General features: G+C 39.2%; 1 protein-coding gene across 4 annotated transcripts in view; it reads right to left on the reverse strand.

The window, feature by feature from the left end:
• Positions 1 to 16311, reverse strand: part of LOC115591152 (glutamate receptor 2-like) — a 79721-nt gene that overhangs the window by 52544 nt on the left and 10866 nt on the right. For all 4 annotated transcript variants that reach the window (XM_030432902.1, XM_030432894.1, XM_030432889.1 and 1 more), the window contains exons 2-8: positions 14331 to 14471; positions 9415 to 9654; positions 6259 to 6380; positions 3802 to 3876; positions 2665 to 2718; positions 1608 to 1766; positions 907 to 1074 (exon numbers count right to left, since the gene is read on the reverse strand). In XM_030432902.1, coding sequence (XP_030288762.1) covers positions 907 to 1074; positions 1608 to 1766; positions 2665 to 2718; positions 3802 to 3876; positions 6259 to 6380; positions 9415 to 9654; positions 14331 to 14471 — 959 coding nt within the window. The remainder of the gene's footprint in view (positions 1 to 906; positions 1075 to 1607; positions 1767 to 2664; positions 2719 to 3801; positions 3877 to 6258; positions 6381 to 9414; positions 9655 to 14330; positions 14472 to 16311) is intronic.

Here is a 16311-nt window from a genome sequence, read left to right on the forward strand (position 1 = left end):
GTTTAAACTGAGCTATGTGTCAGAACTGATGGAATTAAATTGAATACCCTGTCGCTGCAGTGCAGAGGGGAGAACCCTGCTGGAAAAAACAGTATAGACCAGCATAGCTGGTGACCAGCATACCAGCACCAGCACAGGATGCTGGTGATTGGAGGATGCTGGGATGCTGGTGATTGGATGCTGGTCACCAGCATCTAATAACCAGCAATGTCACCAGCAAGACTATGCTGGTAGGCCAGTATAATTAATGGGACCTTGTCTAGCTGGTTGGTTTAGCTGGTGGACCAGCATGATGAAGCTGGTCCACCAGCTAAACCAGCGCCAAACCAGGACTAACCAGCATAGACCAACATGGAAATCATGCGGGTCTATGATGTTTTTTTCAGCAGGGAAACTAGCCAGCAAGAATCAGTTACCACAAAACAAATGCTGAGATCTAAAGGCAAGGTGGAGGAATCATTCTTGGAAAACTGGTGTACCAGGGGGACCTGACCATATCTGTTTACATGCGGCTGCTATCCCTGGAAAGGGCCAACAGAATGCTAGAACTAGTGCCCTGACAGGCATGGATATTGCCTTTGGGCATTTCCTGTCAAGAATTGTAGTTGCTGGATATCCCTGCTTTTATTTGCTGGAGCCTTCTGTATTAGCAGCACCACTGAGCCATCGCAGCAATTAAATGAATGGACAGGGCTGCAATGACCCAAGGCTAAAAATCCTGACATCTCGGAGGTCATAGCTTTCTTAAAGCGATTACACACATAAGGGTTTTTAGTGCAGTCTTTGTTTTCAGCTTAGTTTTTCAAATGTCTTCCTCACCAAAAGCAAACACTGACTTCTATTAGCTTTAATAGAACAGGGTCAGTCTATCTCTTTTTACTAAGGAGGGACTAAATCCATGGTTACCTGTTTGAGGGCACGTTCAATCTCCACCCCCTGGGCCCAGGGCACTGCTGGATTGGCTAGGCAGTCCCCACTGTTGCCACGACGACTCATGTCAATTCTCTGCTTGTGAAGGAAGCGGAACGCCTCAGTCATCACATGAACAGCGTCAAAGGTGAGGGCTGATGTATACTGAAAGACAAAGAAACATTGGCAAAGAGTATTATATGTTCAAGCTTGAGCTGAGATTACAAAAACATTGGCACACTGAGGTGAAGGCTGTCAGAAAAAAAGTCAAACCCATAAAATTCTTGACAAGAACAGGGATCTTCCAATCATAAAGGACCCCATTTCAGAAGAAACAGACATATTTCTGATATGTCTATTCTCAATGCAATGTATGAGACCCGGTTTCCACAAAAATGCCAAAAACTCAGTTTATGCTGGTTCATTTAAATGAACCCCTCTGTGCCTCTTCTCCCACTGGGCACAAAAATACCACACACACAAGCAAAGACAATTTCAAGGTCAGGAAGATAGAAAGAGTGGAAAGAGCGTTGTATATGCTGGTTGCCCAGCCACAAAAATATTAGCATTAATGTTATTCTGATCTTTGGAGTATTTCCATGTAATCTGAAACCTCTTCACACAGATTTTTTTTTCCCTAGAACAATTCAAATCAAATGGAACACCATATGAACTAATGTTGAATGAGCAAATCTTACTCTGATCCGTGTATCAGCTCCAGGATACTCCTTCTCTTCCAGAGCCTCCCATCGTTGGTCAAACTTGGCCACCACTGGATCATCAAAATCTACTATCTGAAAGCCAGACACATTTGCACCTCCATACTGAATTTTAGAGAGGTCCCCATCTACAAAGCCCTGGAACAAACCAACAACATGAACAAAGAAGAAAAAAATTATTTGAAGCTTTTGTACAAATGTTTGTCATGTCTCTTATTTTGGGTCGGGGTCTAATGGAGCCCCGGGACCATGCAGGGCCATGATTTGTGTCTCAATAATTTTGCCCACATATTAATCAGAATGGTAAGAGGGGTATCCATGTTTGACTGTATATCACAGTGAAAAACAATGATGGTTAACACACCATCAACAACTTCTATTACTATAACTACCATCCTGTTGAGAGGGCATTAGACAGACATGCAGACACATACCGTGTGTGTGTACATGTTTGTGTGTCATTCACTTATAAAACAGAGGCATATTAACCACAGAACAACCAACAAATTAAACTTATTATCAACAAAATTATCAGCAAAAATAAGCTTTGTTTTTATCTTGCTATACTTTGCTATGGCGCTATGCTAACATTAGCTAACATTTACTTCAAACCCTGATTCCAAAACAGTTTGTATGCTGTGTATAAGGCATATAAAAATAATTTGGCTGTAATTACAAATGCAATGCTTTGCAAAACCTTTGTGACACACTCTTTACTCAATTAAAACCATTACAAACAACTATTTTATGTCTCTCTCAGTTGTCATCAGTCAGTCAAAGATCACCCATTGCCAAATCATTTATCTTGCTCAATGAGCCTTACTACTACAGCAATATGTGCCCGCTTATTATCTCTTTGTAAATATGCGTGCCTGTTACCTGCCCTGCTGCAGCTTACTTTGATGTGATTGCTTACTCTGCCAGCGAGCGGGTTACTGACTGTAAACCTGCTATTTGACACCTGATCGAACAACATTCTTAACAATATTTGATCAGTATTTGGTCAGGTTGAACCTAGAGAAAAACGGAGACTCACCAGGTTAGCGATGATATAGTGGTATCCCTTCACATGCCTGCCTATAGTGATCACCTGGTGGGAAAATATTGCAAACTGTGTCAATTATAAACAACGACAAATTATAAAAGAAATTGTCAAACAGTTAAAAAGCAAGCAGCTTATAATTATGCAAAATAATTACATTATAACATCCTCAGTTTTTACTGGACAGTGACACTATGGCCCACTAAAGTCACATTGTTTGCAGTACTGAATAGGGCTACATTTATTAGCAGTTCTTTATTTATAGCAGTTATCAAAGTCAAAGCTAGCAAAAATCAGTATTCAACAGTCTAGTGACACAATGCAGCTCTAAACCATTTTGTCTGCTAATTGCTGGATAGAGATTAAAACCTTTGTCCTGTTTTCAGATGTTACCGCTGGACAACACCAGCACCAAGCTGGACTTTTTGCAAGGGAACAACACTCGTTGATAGGTGTTGATTTGTCTCCTATGTAGGATTTACACAGGGTGAGTGGCTCTGTTCTAGAGTGTAATTTCCGACGAGCTTCCAGGCTAGCTGTTGCTAGCTGAATAGCTGTAGTGTCTCTTCAGTAGGTGGTAGGGTTTGTTCTGATATCAGCGTGTTCAATGTGTGTTTGACTTTCTTGAAGAATATCAGGAGGATCAGTGCAAAAAACCTGGACCCACTGATTACAACCAAAGATTTGTGCCTGAGAACAATTTCTCCTACGTCCTTATATCGCAAAAAATCACATTTCACCACAAGGAAATACAGCATACAATGTTATTTGCAGATAAGGAGGCACGGTATAAAGCCTGGTGTTCAGGTGCTGAGAAAAAGGTATTGAAAAACCAACTACATAAGGTTAACCTCAGTAAATGTACAGGAAGAAGTATTTTCTTTTTTAAACCATAAACATAATACATAATGCAATTTGGTAGAATAATTCAGCAACCATAAACTTCCAGATCACCTAAAGAGTACGTTGGGAAATGGTACTATATTTGACAGAGATATACTGCAAAAGGAGAGATCATAAGCATGTTGAAGGGGCCGAAGAATCTTGGTGAAGGATGAATATGATTATCTATATAATTAGATAATCTATTCATATAAGTAGTAATAGTAAATGTGACCAATTGAGACCAACCTGTTCCATTATGTCTTTGACTTTGTCTTGTTCACAATCCAAGATAATGCGTCGCTCCTTACGGATCTCTAGGTCCTGAAAACAGATGAATATTTTAAAGTTTTAAATATCAAAATATATCCTACATATATCAAATATCACCTACATATGAGCTAAAAGAGAAATAATTTCTTTGTTACAAAAGAAAAGAGATTCGAAGAGAAGAGATTGTGCCAAAAACTTCTGTTCAGAAGGAAAAACCACACAAGCAGGAAGAGGTGGCTGTATTCATGCAAGCTGAAATTGAAAGGATGTAGTAATGGCAGATATCGGATGCTCGGTCAGCTCGCATTGCTGTCTACCCTCTGGCCTACCCCTATCATTACTAGGCCATATCCATCTGATTACAATGAATATTTTCCAGAGTCTCTTGTATTGCTTTCAAATACTTCTAAACAGTTCTATCATATCATTTATTCGGTGCAAAGATGCAGTTTTCTAAGTCTGCCTGCCAAATGTGGTGGCTGAGCTGGTCTGTTATTTTCTTTGATCTTTGTGCCACACAGTTCAAATATTTCGTGGAACGGTTCATACAGGACTATAAATCTACTTGGCATTGTCGTGAATAAGCCTCTTTTGATGGGATCCCCCCGTGCAACCACTTGTGTATTTCTCCTGAAAAATTATCTTTATTGATAAAAGACACTTTGTTTTTAAAGAATATGTTAAATATTTGTAGGCAGGTCAGGAAGTTAGAAGGGTACAATTTTTTCTTTGTTCGTTATTAACCCCTCTTCATGATAACCCAGACTTCCCACCTGGCCTTCGGGCTGGTCTCGCTGATTGGAGCCACAGAAGCATAAGAGTAGTTAGAGACATGGTTCAAGGTGTCTCGATCCTCTCATTTCAGCAAGTTAAAAACAAGTTTGGTGTCATCAATGTTACTGTGCAGCTTCAGGGAGGACAACTCCAATAACTTTAAAGGCAAATGGGAATCTGACCTAGGTACTATAATAGAACCAGAGGACTGGGATCCCCTGGGTATCCAGCCTACCAATGTCTTAGCATCTAATTCAGCCTGAGCGGCAATTTAAGATTTTACATCGAATTTATGTTACTCCTGAAGCAGGACACAGAATTAATCCTGCCATATCAGAACTTTGTACTACGTGTCAATCTGCTGTTTGCTCATTTTTTCATTGTTTGTGGAGCTTCTACCATGTCCAACAGTTTTGGATCACAATTGCTTAACAGCGTGATAAGATCTTTAGGTGCCCTGTACATCTTGGTGCCAGGGCTTGCTTGCTGGGACTGATTGATGAGATACCTGCTGATCTTCGTAACAGAAAACTTTAGAATATTCTGCTGCACTTTGCCCAGAAGTGTATTCTACTCATTTGGATCACTGATAAAGCTCCAACGCTGAATCAGTGATTGTGTACTGTGACAAATGTCATTCATTTTGAAGCATTTCCACAGCCTTAAAGGACAAGTCCTTTGAATTCTACAGGATCTGGGACTCTTTCTATGACCACCTGGGAGCTGCTAATGCCCAGAGGATGAAATCAGGAATGATGGATTTAGTCTGAATAAAAGAGTTGGGGAATAGCCACTTGTCTTGTTCAAGATATGTATGTACGGCATTCCAGATATAGAGTTTGCTTTCCAATACATGCTCCCTGAAACTATTTTTTTTATTTTATTTGTTTGTTTGTTTGTTTCTTATTTAATTTTAACGGCAGTCTCATTTCTTGTTGTGTTCAGCTGCCTTTTTTGCACCTTGAATTGTTTTGGCGCTGTACTTGTCTGCTTTGTCTTTTATGTGCTTTGCGAAACTTGTTCAATGGAAAATATATTTGGAAAAAAAATAAAATACAAGGGCACTGTCTCAAGTGTTTATGTGTTAAAGAGTAGCGTGGCTCCTTAATGGAAAAAGGCAGTGTGTAGTGTGTGCATGGACTAGCTAGAGAGAGAGAGTGGCTGTTAAACACAGAAGCAAATAACAAACAAAAAAAAACTTTACCTCCATAAACATGAACATTACATATAGTCATGGTCAAAGTTGTGAAGAACATGTATATCATGGCAGTCTTGAGTTCCAATGATTTCTGAAACTCTCCTTTTTCTTTGATGAAGTGAGTTGAACACACTACTTTGTCACAAATGAATTCAAAACTGAATTTACTATAGGTCTTCTGAAAATGTGACCAAATTTGCATACATGTAAAACAAATTTAACAGCACGGTTTACTTCCCTGTCACACCAGGAAGAGTCATTCCATACCACACTGGGTCAAAAGGCATTCCAAATATCCCATGGGCACTGCACTATTGAGCTTGAAATGTAATCTGTGGTAGTGGAGTGAGAGATGCACCACCTTTTTGACCATAGTGTCTGTTTTTGACCATCATGGCATCTTAAAAATGCTTGGTGGTAGTAAGTGGATGTAGTGCTGTGTGTGAACAGAATATCAGTACCTGAAACAGGGAGCGGTAGGCTTCGTCCTTATTCTCATCTTTCAGGTTGCCTACATTTATTGCTGTGACGACCCATTTTTTCTCTGCTGCAGTGTCTAGTATTACCTGAAGAGTAGAAAGACCTACACAAATAAACAAAACATGATTAGTTGAATCAGAATGCTTGTTGATTTACTGTGAAGTTATAAAAAAACAACATCAAAGGTTAATCAGAGATACATCCCTTTTATAATGATAATAATATTGTATCGTAGACAACTAGACTTGTTTCAGGAGGGGAGTTGCAGGCTTTTTAACTCTGTGTTGGAGTGTCCTTACAGAGTCATTAAGCACACGTGTGAGCACTGAGTTTCAGAGTCGTTAGGGCCACCTGTGGGTCGTTGACCATACTGGCCTTCATGTGGGTTGCTAGGGCTAGGTGAGCCAAGGTGTGAATGGTAGTTAAGCTGTCTGGGGAGGGAACTACCTTGAAAAATAAAGGAGAGAAGATATTAGGAGAGTTTACACTGACAGAATCTGTGACAGTGTGGGGAGTTGTGAGATTGTCACCTCAGGCTGAGCTCAGCTATTCAGCATCAACCTGAAAAACAAGCAGCAGCTAAAAATTGACGCAACGATCTAATGACTGTCAGGCAGGTGGACTTGCAACTGACATGTAAAAATACTCTTTATGTATGAGCAACCCTACAGGGTTTAAAGCCTTTTGATGCGTAAGTCATATAAGAATCCAATATAATAAGTATAAGCCAATGAAAAATAACATTGAAATGCCGTGCTGCTCATAAAACCCTAATACATCAGATGTTGAAAGAGCTTGATAGACAGGGATATAAGAGAAAGATACAAAAGCATGGCCAGTCAGACAGTTTAAATAAAAACATGTATATCAAAATATAGCTGCATGCAGCTATTAGATGGGGTCAAGCTGTGCTTGCTCAATGAACTCAGTCGGTCGAAACTAAAGAATCAAGCAGCAATGAGCAGGTTTCTGCAAAAATTATGAAATTCTGTCCACCAGGTTTGAAGGTCCACATTCTGAGGTATTGGTGGGCTCAAAATGCTATGGCAGTCCTATTACCAAACATGGCCTGAAGATCTCAGTTACATGATGATTGGATCAATGGTTATTAAGTTATGTCCAATCAATTCTAAGTCCAGCCCTTTGGGAGGATATTTTGATCAATACCTGCGAAGTGTTTTGACACTCTCGCTTATTCAAAATCATAATGTCAATGATTTATACTATATTTGATGATGATCGAGCCAAATTTGAAAAAAGACTTCACTTTACTTGTTTTTCCAACTTATACGAACTAGAAAACAATTCATCATGGCAGACCTTTGCTCAAAGGCATCTTGAGTTTTGAGCCAATTTGTGATTGACCTCACCGATTTGGCACTTCAGATATCAGTAAATACTTATCACACCAAAAATGGTGAAATTGTGTCCACTGGATTTTCAATTTTGCAATTGTTGCATTTGGCTCCCCCTATGAGTAGTGGTCAAAATGCTTTGGTAGACTTTTTCCAGGTTTATGGGTTAGGGTTAGTCATGGTCAATTTATTCTAAGCCCTGCCTATTGCACAGATATTTTTGATTTAAAATGTATCTCTGACCCACAATGCTGTATACCCAAGTTGTTCTTGATTAAGACAAATTTGAAAAAACTAGTGCAGTGCCCGAAAGAAAAGTGTTTTCCTATAAAAAAGTGGGAGGTTAAGGAGCTTTTTCATGGATGGCCAAATGAGGCTGTGTTTGAAGGTGGGGCGTCAGGGATATTTAGGTTTGTTGTGAAATCTGATATTCCATGGTATAATTGGCTGTTTTTGACTATTTTTGATTTTGCCATTATATTTCATCTTAAAAGCTATTTACTTGGTGTCATTATTTTCAGCACAACCTCACATGTGTGATTGTACAGTTATTTTTTTTATTTTGACATACTGTATTAACACAATGGACCTAAAATCACACAAAAAAACATGAAATCCGAGTAGAAAAAGTTAGATTTCTTTAACCACAAATATGTTTAACAATCCATTTTTTTTTTTTTTTACTTATAATGCAAATACAAATTGTTGTTTATCTAAATGTTTTTTTGCTTCCGATTCCACTTTGTTGTCCGCGCGTCTCCGGATCTCCTCAGACCCGAACACACTCGGTCCGGACTCGTTTAATCTCATTAATCCACAACAGTCAGTTTAGATGCACAGAACAGAACAGAACGGGACCGAACCGCCGGCAAAATCCTGGTCCAGCTCGCGCCGCTGCAGGTATAAATCTGCTTGTTTCTTAAGGTGGGGGGTCGCGGTGGGCTCTGCAGTGATTGGCTCTGGTATGCACATGGCCACGGTGTGCAGTGATTGGCTCTGGTGCGCACGTGACTGTGGTGGCTCCGGTGGACAATGCTCGTGGAATTTGTAAAGCATTTATGAAATAATTTATTAACGGTATCATTGCAGTCCAAACAAATGCGAAATATCACACCATTGAACCACGCAGCAGCCATGTTGAAACTCTCAGGTCAGTCTGATCCTGATCCGCAGAGATATTTGAGGAACACACACACACACACACACACACACACACACACACACACACACACACACACACACACAGACAGACAGACAGACAGACAGAGGTTACTCGTATTTATAGAAAGATAGATTTATGCTAATTGGCATAAAATCCATCAAGGCAGGGCCCTCACGCACTCTGAGAGCTTTTTGTAGACCACTTCATGCTGTACAATTTCAACTTTATCAGACTAACTATGTTTGGTCTATGGCCTTTGAAAATTGCATTTGTAAAAGCACTACCATGTGGCTAATTTGACTCAAATTTCTCGGGAAGGATTTGCACACCATTGCCAGTTATTGGGCCAAATTTGAGCCGCAGCATTAAGACAAATAATTACAAATGGACAGACAAATAATAACGTTCTAGTTTTTCAGGCTTGAACCCTGAATATGGTAAATTGCAGATATATCAGTCTTGTGGTATTTATAAAAAGAAATGGCAAAAACAAGTTTGAAGTGATTTATAAACAGTATTGTCATTAGATTGTTTGTCTACGGAGACTTTAAAATCAGTATCAACTCACCTCAAATGCTCTATGTAAGTAATATAATGTAATATAATAAGACTCTCATTACCTCTGTCACTGTCGTATAGATAGGCAAACTTTTCCCATTTGTAGTACTCCACTAATGAAACTAGTGGCCCCTTGATATCCGGCCTCATCTGCAGAACAAACTGATTCATTCCTTCTGCTGGGAAAGAAGGCGTGATGAAGGAGACATGAAGTGTCTCACAGAAGGATGTGATGGTGTTAACCGACTTCTTGTCATAGAAGCCAAAAATGGCGTAGACACCTCGAGAAAACTGGGAGCAAACTAGGAAAAAGAAAAAAAAAAGCAACATTTTAAGTAAAGTTAAACAAACAGACAGACAGACAGGCAGAATTTAGCTAAAAAAAATCTTATAAATTGTCAAAGGAGGGGTGTTCTTGTGCCCAACACCAATGATGATACCTACATTATGAATGTTTAACTCATTGTTATAACATTTAGGCTTTTATGCAGCTGATGATTGTGCAAATTATACATCTGATGTTGATATATTATGGTGTCTTTGATACACACATCAGCTGTATATCAGAATATTTTTAGAATAGGTGTGAATTGACTGGAATGCAAATGAGTAGCCCAAATTAAATATACAATTATACAATCAGACCTGCAGGTCTTCATCCCCATATCAGAGTAGAAAGGCACTTAATAGGTGGTGAATTAACTGATTATGGCAATGTTACATCAAAACAGTCCAGATGTAATGTTATACACATATATGAATGAACAAACAAAACACCAAACAAGCTGCACATGACAGATTATTACTACAGGGTCAGCCCTGTAAACACTGTACCCTCTACAATCACCATTTGAATGCATATTCAATAGATCCTCCTTTGGGAGCAAGTTCTCAGTTCAGTTTTTCATTGGGGTTGTCTGTTTATGATGAATATATTTTGTACTGAGTGGGAGTGGAAGTAGGAGTTTTTCGAGCTGTAGCTACAGCATGATAACTAATAGCTGACTGAGCTAATGGCTTACAGCAGAGGCACACTCCAGGACAGTAGTTTCTTTTCAGAGGAACATGAACGGTTTAACAGTGAACTGCAGTTTAACAAGTTTACATTGAATACATGCACTGAAGTACTTTAACTGAGCAGGGGCAACTTTGATTTTTAAGACAACTGACACTGAATTCTTTGTCCCACTTTTTTTTTGTACTTCTTTTTTTTTACAGTTAACAGTTAACATTCAACATTTAATTTTCTTTTAACCCCTTTTCTTTAAATCAATGTAAAATAAATATCATGATTTTTTTACTCAATATTCCAATGCCACTAAACTATGGCACTAATAACTAGCAAACAGTGTTGGATTTTTATTTTTATTTTTTTTATCAAAAATTCTTACTTGGTTATCCAATTTAAATTCTCTGTAAGAAGAATTGCACAATATAATGTGTCAGTGTGTACTTCACACAATTTATTTCTCCATACAGGTATTTGCGTTGCCGTAAGCATGTTAATGTCAGCTGAAAATACTACTGCAGTATTTTTAAAGCAACAAGTTGACAATTTGAAACGTTTGAAGTGCTTCCTTCTTAACATGAATGAAATTATAGAAAATACATTTTGACAATAGAGAGAAAATACAGTTAAAATGTATGTAAAGAATGTAAAATTTAAAGAACTGCTAAACTGATGATGGCCACTATCACTTATTTACAGATGTTGTGATGTTGAGATTAATAGCTTCAACAACTTTCATTGAAAACATTGCTTTTTTTTTTTTTAGCTTTTCAGATAGACGTTGTCTAAACTCTGGGTCAAGGCCATGTGTGTTTAAATAGCTTGCATGCTGATTTGAAACAGACAACTTTGTCAAGGCAATTTTGTCTTCAGACCGGTGGCTGAGCCAATGTGAATGACAAATCATGTTCTGCTATGAATGTGCACACAATGTGTAAATTCTGGTCGCAAACACGGTTGGTAGTTGAAGGCGCAGTGGCAACTATAGCCGTCTTTCCTGGTAACGTACTCATATGACAGAGTGCAGGGATGCAGCGCCCTCATCTGTGGCACCAAATGCTGAATGGCTTCCCATCTCCACCATTTTCCCCTATCAATGCTCAGCGCCATTTGTTCTTAACTCCTCTCTCAAGTAAGGCAGTATCTGCGCCAGGATTAATAAAATTTGCTTCCACTTCACTTGAGTTGCAGGGCTACCACACCACAATCACATTTCTTGACGAGACTCACCCTACTCTGCCTCTGACTGGCTAGCACTCATTGGTCGGCCTCATACTATTGGTAGGTAGAAGTACACCTTTGCTGCGCTGAAGGAAGTCCGGTAGCACGTCAGAGTACTTTAAACCCTGGGAAGACTAGCAGCAGCACAGGTGTATTGCTGCCCCAACAGTCAGTTGTATAACTCAATGGAATGCTCACTGTCTTCGAATCTCAATTCCAAATTGCTAACCCGCCTATTATTATCCCAGTCTATGTTCTCTGGTTTCCTGTTCTATTTTGAAAATGTTGCCTACTTGTGTCATTTCTTGCTAATCAGTGACTTGAGATTGGCCACCAAAATCCTGAGCGGAGCATCATTTGTTAACTTATAAACCTATAAAAAAAGGTCTTAATTATGCTATTATTAACCCATATATATTCTTATTAATTCAACATGTTATAAACATTGATAAGAAGTTTATGAACAAGTCTCTTAGACAATAATAAATAAACCAATAGAATTAATCCTATTAATAACCCTTAATTCGCAAAATAGAACCTAAAAATAAAACGTTACTGTTTGTTTTGTTTGTTTCTCACTTAAACATGTATCAAAACTTTGAACATGTAACCAGTGTTGCCAGATCAGATTGACAGTTTCCAGCCCAATCACATCTTAGAACCCGCCCAATCCAATAAAAACCAGCCCAAAACCAGGGAGAGAGGGAGAGACGCTCCTCACCGTCAGCCGGGGGGTTGGGTTGTCTCTTTTTTTTTTTACTTGCTCCTCCAGCGCTCCTCATGGGCTCCCGCAGTTCAGAGTGCTGTTTTCACAATATTAAAAACTCGCCAAATGTGGACAAAAGTAGCCCAAATTTTATTCACCCGCCCAATGTATTTTTTTCCCGCCTGGCGTCAACAAAAGTAGCCCAATTGGGCGGAAAACCGCCCAATCTGGCAACACTGCATGTAACCTGTTGGATTTCCTGATTACAACAGTTCCTCGGAACATCTCCATAACTACATAAGGTAGGCATATTGTCTTTGTGAAGTGCAGTATTTGCACATTATATGTCTTTGTAGCAGTTGCTAGCCAATAGTGTAGAAAGCAGAATGAGGACTCCATGCAATAACTGCTATTTCAGTGGACTGCACTTTCCTTAAATAGCAGAGCTTTGAGCCTCAGGCCATCATTACATCATGCTCTGATGAAGGCAGAGGATACAGCATCCATGAGTCCTCATTCCCATTGCTTTAAATATTGCAGTTTGGAATGTAACATGACTCTACACTAACCCAGTTAAAAATAACTGAATCTATTTTATTGGGCAAACGTATCACACCAAAAGAATAACAAACCAAATGAATATCAAAGGTCTGTGGCCTGAGCCCACTACTAAAACAACCATAGCATATGCCTGTAGTGAGGTGTATAAAAATGTAGGACATCTGTGTGGACTGACTGATTGCGTGTTATCCATGCTTTTGACTTAAAGATATTATGAGATCTATTATAGATAACGTGGTATATGACCTTACTTATACTATTATTAATACCGCACCATAACAGTTAACTGAAACAACCTCCTCTAACAAGGTAGTACAAATGACAGAGATTCAGTCCTTATCTTAACCTCTACCCTGTTTTTAACAACTTGTTTCTCTGCATAAAGTTTCAAAGAAACTACACGGCCGTGGATCATCGTGTGTTTATTCTTAATCATTAATCAATCCGATCTGGCATACAAAAATGACAAATCAAGTGAGAATTTAGTTTATTAGTTTTTTCTGTATCCATCAGTGATTGGAAAAAAAACTGGTTTGTTTCGCATCTCTGCTTGAAAGAGAAAATCTAATAAATAAAAAAACGAAACAAAATAGAAAGATGAATCTATGTTTTTCTTCAATTTTATTATTGGCTCTGTGCAGTGCCAATGTCGTGACCTACACAGTTGGTCTACGCCTTAGTGAGCATGTATACATGTGCACTGGCATGTCTGTGTTGCTGGCGGCGTTGAACGGATTGCCAGCTGTATTTTTGCCTTCAAACACAACAACTCTTTTTGCTCACATCTGTGTCTCTGGGCTAGAGAGAGCAGACAGGCAGTGTCTGCAGGGAGGGTTACCTCTCCACACAAACACTTGATTGACTTGGTTTTTAGCGTTGAGGGGCAGCCTGCCCTTTGGACATTCAGCCTGTCCACTCTCTTTCGCCCAGATAATCTCCTGCAGCGAAGACTAGTTTAGGAGAAGGAGTATAATCCAAGAGGAGCAGCAGCCGGCAGGTCAGGAGGGACTGTAACAGTCAACGAGTGTGGTAGGTTTACTGGGGAAACTACCTTTCGAGCCAAATGGAAAAATACATGTCTATTTTCAATCTTTGGTTGATACAGGAAAAACAAATGAAATTCTCACTTGTTTCTAATTTCTAACCCATTTTCCAGATCAGATTGATAAAATATGTCAGGATCTGTTTTGATACCAATCCTCAGAATGTCACTATAAATCATATCTTTTACAGATTAACACATTTTGTTGAATCATTTCATCAGATTTGTTGACCAAATACAGAATGACAACAGATCAAATACTGATAATGACTCAAAATACAGCCCATTGGTCAGGCTCTGTAATACTAATGGTAATAATGTTCCGTTATCTCAAAAGCATAAAAACATCTTAAAATGATCTGCTACAATGACTGTGGTGGATAATATCAGTAGTATATCAAACTGTATTCAGAACAGAATAAAAGAAAGTGATACTTACAGCAGTTAGTGACAGCAAAGCTGTTGGCCACCTCCAGGTTATCTATGTGTGGAGTCAGTCTGAAATCTGCCATCCCAAACTGAACCATGCCGACTCTGAATGCACTATACTCCTGGTCTGCACCCCTGGGGAATAAACCACCTGAGACAGACATATGGACACACAGAGTCAGGTGGACAAGAAAAGAGAGAAGAAGAAGAAGACCAACAGCAGAATTTTAAATTTCTGTAAACAACATAGATCATAAAAAATATGACTACAGAATTTTCTGTAGGAAACAGCTAGTCAAAACATTATTTAGCTTTTCAGTACATCAAAACTAAACTGTACATTAAGATCAGGTAAGGTAAGAGTGGCTTCTTGCTGCAATCAATATTGGCCACCACGTGATTTTTCTGTTTTTGGAGTAATGCGTCCCATTCTCTCCCACTCAAGACAGTGCACATGTCAGTGAATAGTATGATGTTATACACTCCGATACAGTAGATGTCGGTGTGGTTTTTAGTCCATCGGTGAAACCAATGAAGGACTATTTAAAGCAGTTGGCTTGAGCGTAACTTCCTTTGCAAATAAGACGGCTGGCCTCATCGTCAAGATAAGGCCCCCACAAAGAGTGCCAGGCCTTGAAGACAGTTTTTGTTGTGGTCAAGCCTTGTAATTACATCGTCACGTGATGCACTAGGGGCGTTTTCCCAAAAGCTAACATTGTGACAGACACGTCTGTAAAAAAACATTTGGGGAGTCTTGAAGAGCCGGCAATTACATTTTACCCCCGTTCAAGTTAGCTCGGCGCTAAAGCGGAAGTTAGAGGAGGTCTCGAATGCACCCTAGCTGGACAGCCACTGCCACAGTTAAAGTGGGGAACACTGAAGTGGCATTTGTGATCAAGGTGGAGCCCATGACAACACCCATGGAATACCCACTTGCATTATATGCTCTAAGTTAAGGGGGTCTGGGGACTTCCTTGGCAAAATAGGAGTAATGGAGAAGTTACTGGTTAGTGACACAGACAACTGACGTAATGCATGATTGTGCTGCAGTTGATGCCATTTCAGTAAGGGTGCCCCGGTCAGGATTTTTGGTGCCAATCACTGATTGCTGGAAGCAGTATCGGCCAATACCGATTCGCAAACAAAAGGACCTTTCTTTACTTTATTTTAATCTATAGTTCATTGATTTGATTAAAAGAAAATGAAATGTTGACTGTAAACTGCAAAAAGAGAAGCAGTACGACACAGAATTCAGTAACATTTCAATTGTCTCAGTCTACAGAGGTGTTTTGCTCCCTGAAGCCACTACCCCACCACCGGGTCACTACTCGTATCTGGTTATTTTAATCTCTGACAAAGGATTAATAAAATGTACATTGATGTAAAGTCTCTGTAACTCCAAACTCAAAGTTGCCAGTGCCCCTTGTGCACATCACTGATCTACTGTAGTTATCTTTCTCTACGCAGTGCTGTCTCAGAGCTAGTTGCAAACACTGACTGGTACTCTGTGCTACCAGTCCATCTATCCCCACAGTCACAAACAGCTTGCTGGCAGAACCTTGCTAAAAAGAATTGCTTGCTAATTAGTTAATTATGTTGACTGAGTAACTAAGCTCTTATAGAGTCAAATCGTGGCAAAAAGGTTTGTTGACTAATTGAAAAAATACTATTTTAGACTGAAAGTTTAAGTACAGTATATAAAAAGATAAAGTAATGTATTCAAACTAAAAATAGGTGCAGGAAATGTTCAATTCAATTTCTGTTGAATTTTGATACAATTGACTGCGTGACAAAGAAGGCTCGAGTCCTTCCTCAATTATATTGCCTTCAGGAAATGTGGGTGCTTTGATAAGTACAACTCTGAGGAGTTATAATCTGTGTGACTACCTACAAATGACAGCCAATCAAACAACATGGGTAACATTAGATCAATAATGTCTCTCAATAATGTGACTGTTTGGTGGCATAAGTCAAAAGGATACATTTTTAAG

The sequence above is a fragment of the Sparus aurata genome, chromosome 1, assembly GCF_900880675.1.
Source record: "Sparus aurata chromosome 1, fSpaAur1.1, whole genome shotgun sequence".
Classification (NCBI taxonomy): domain Eukaryota; kingdom Metazoa; phylum Chordata; class Actinopteri; order Spariformes; family Sparidae; genus Sparus; species Sparus aurata.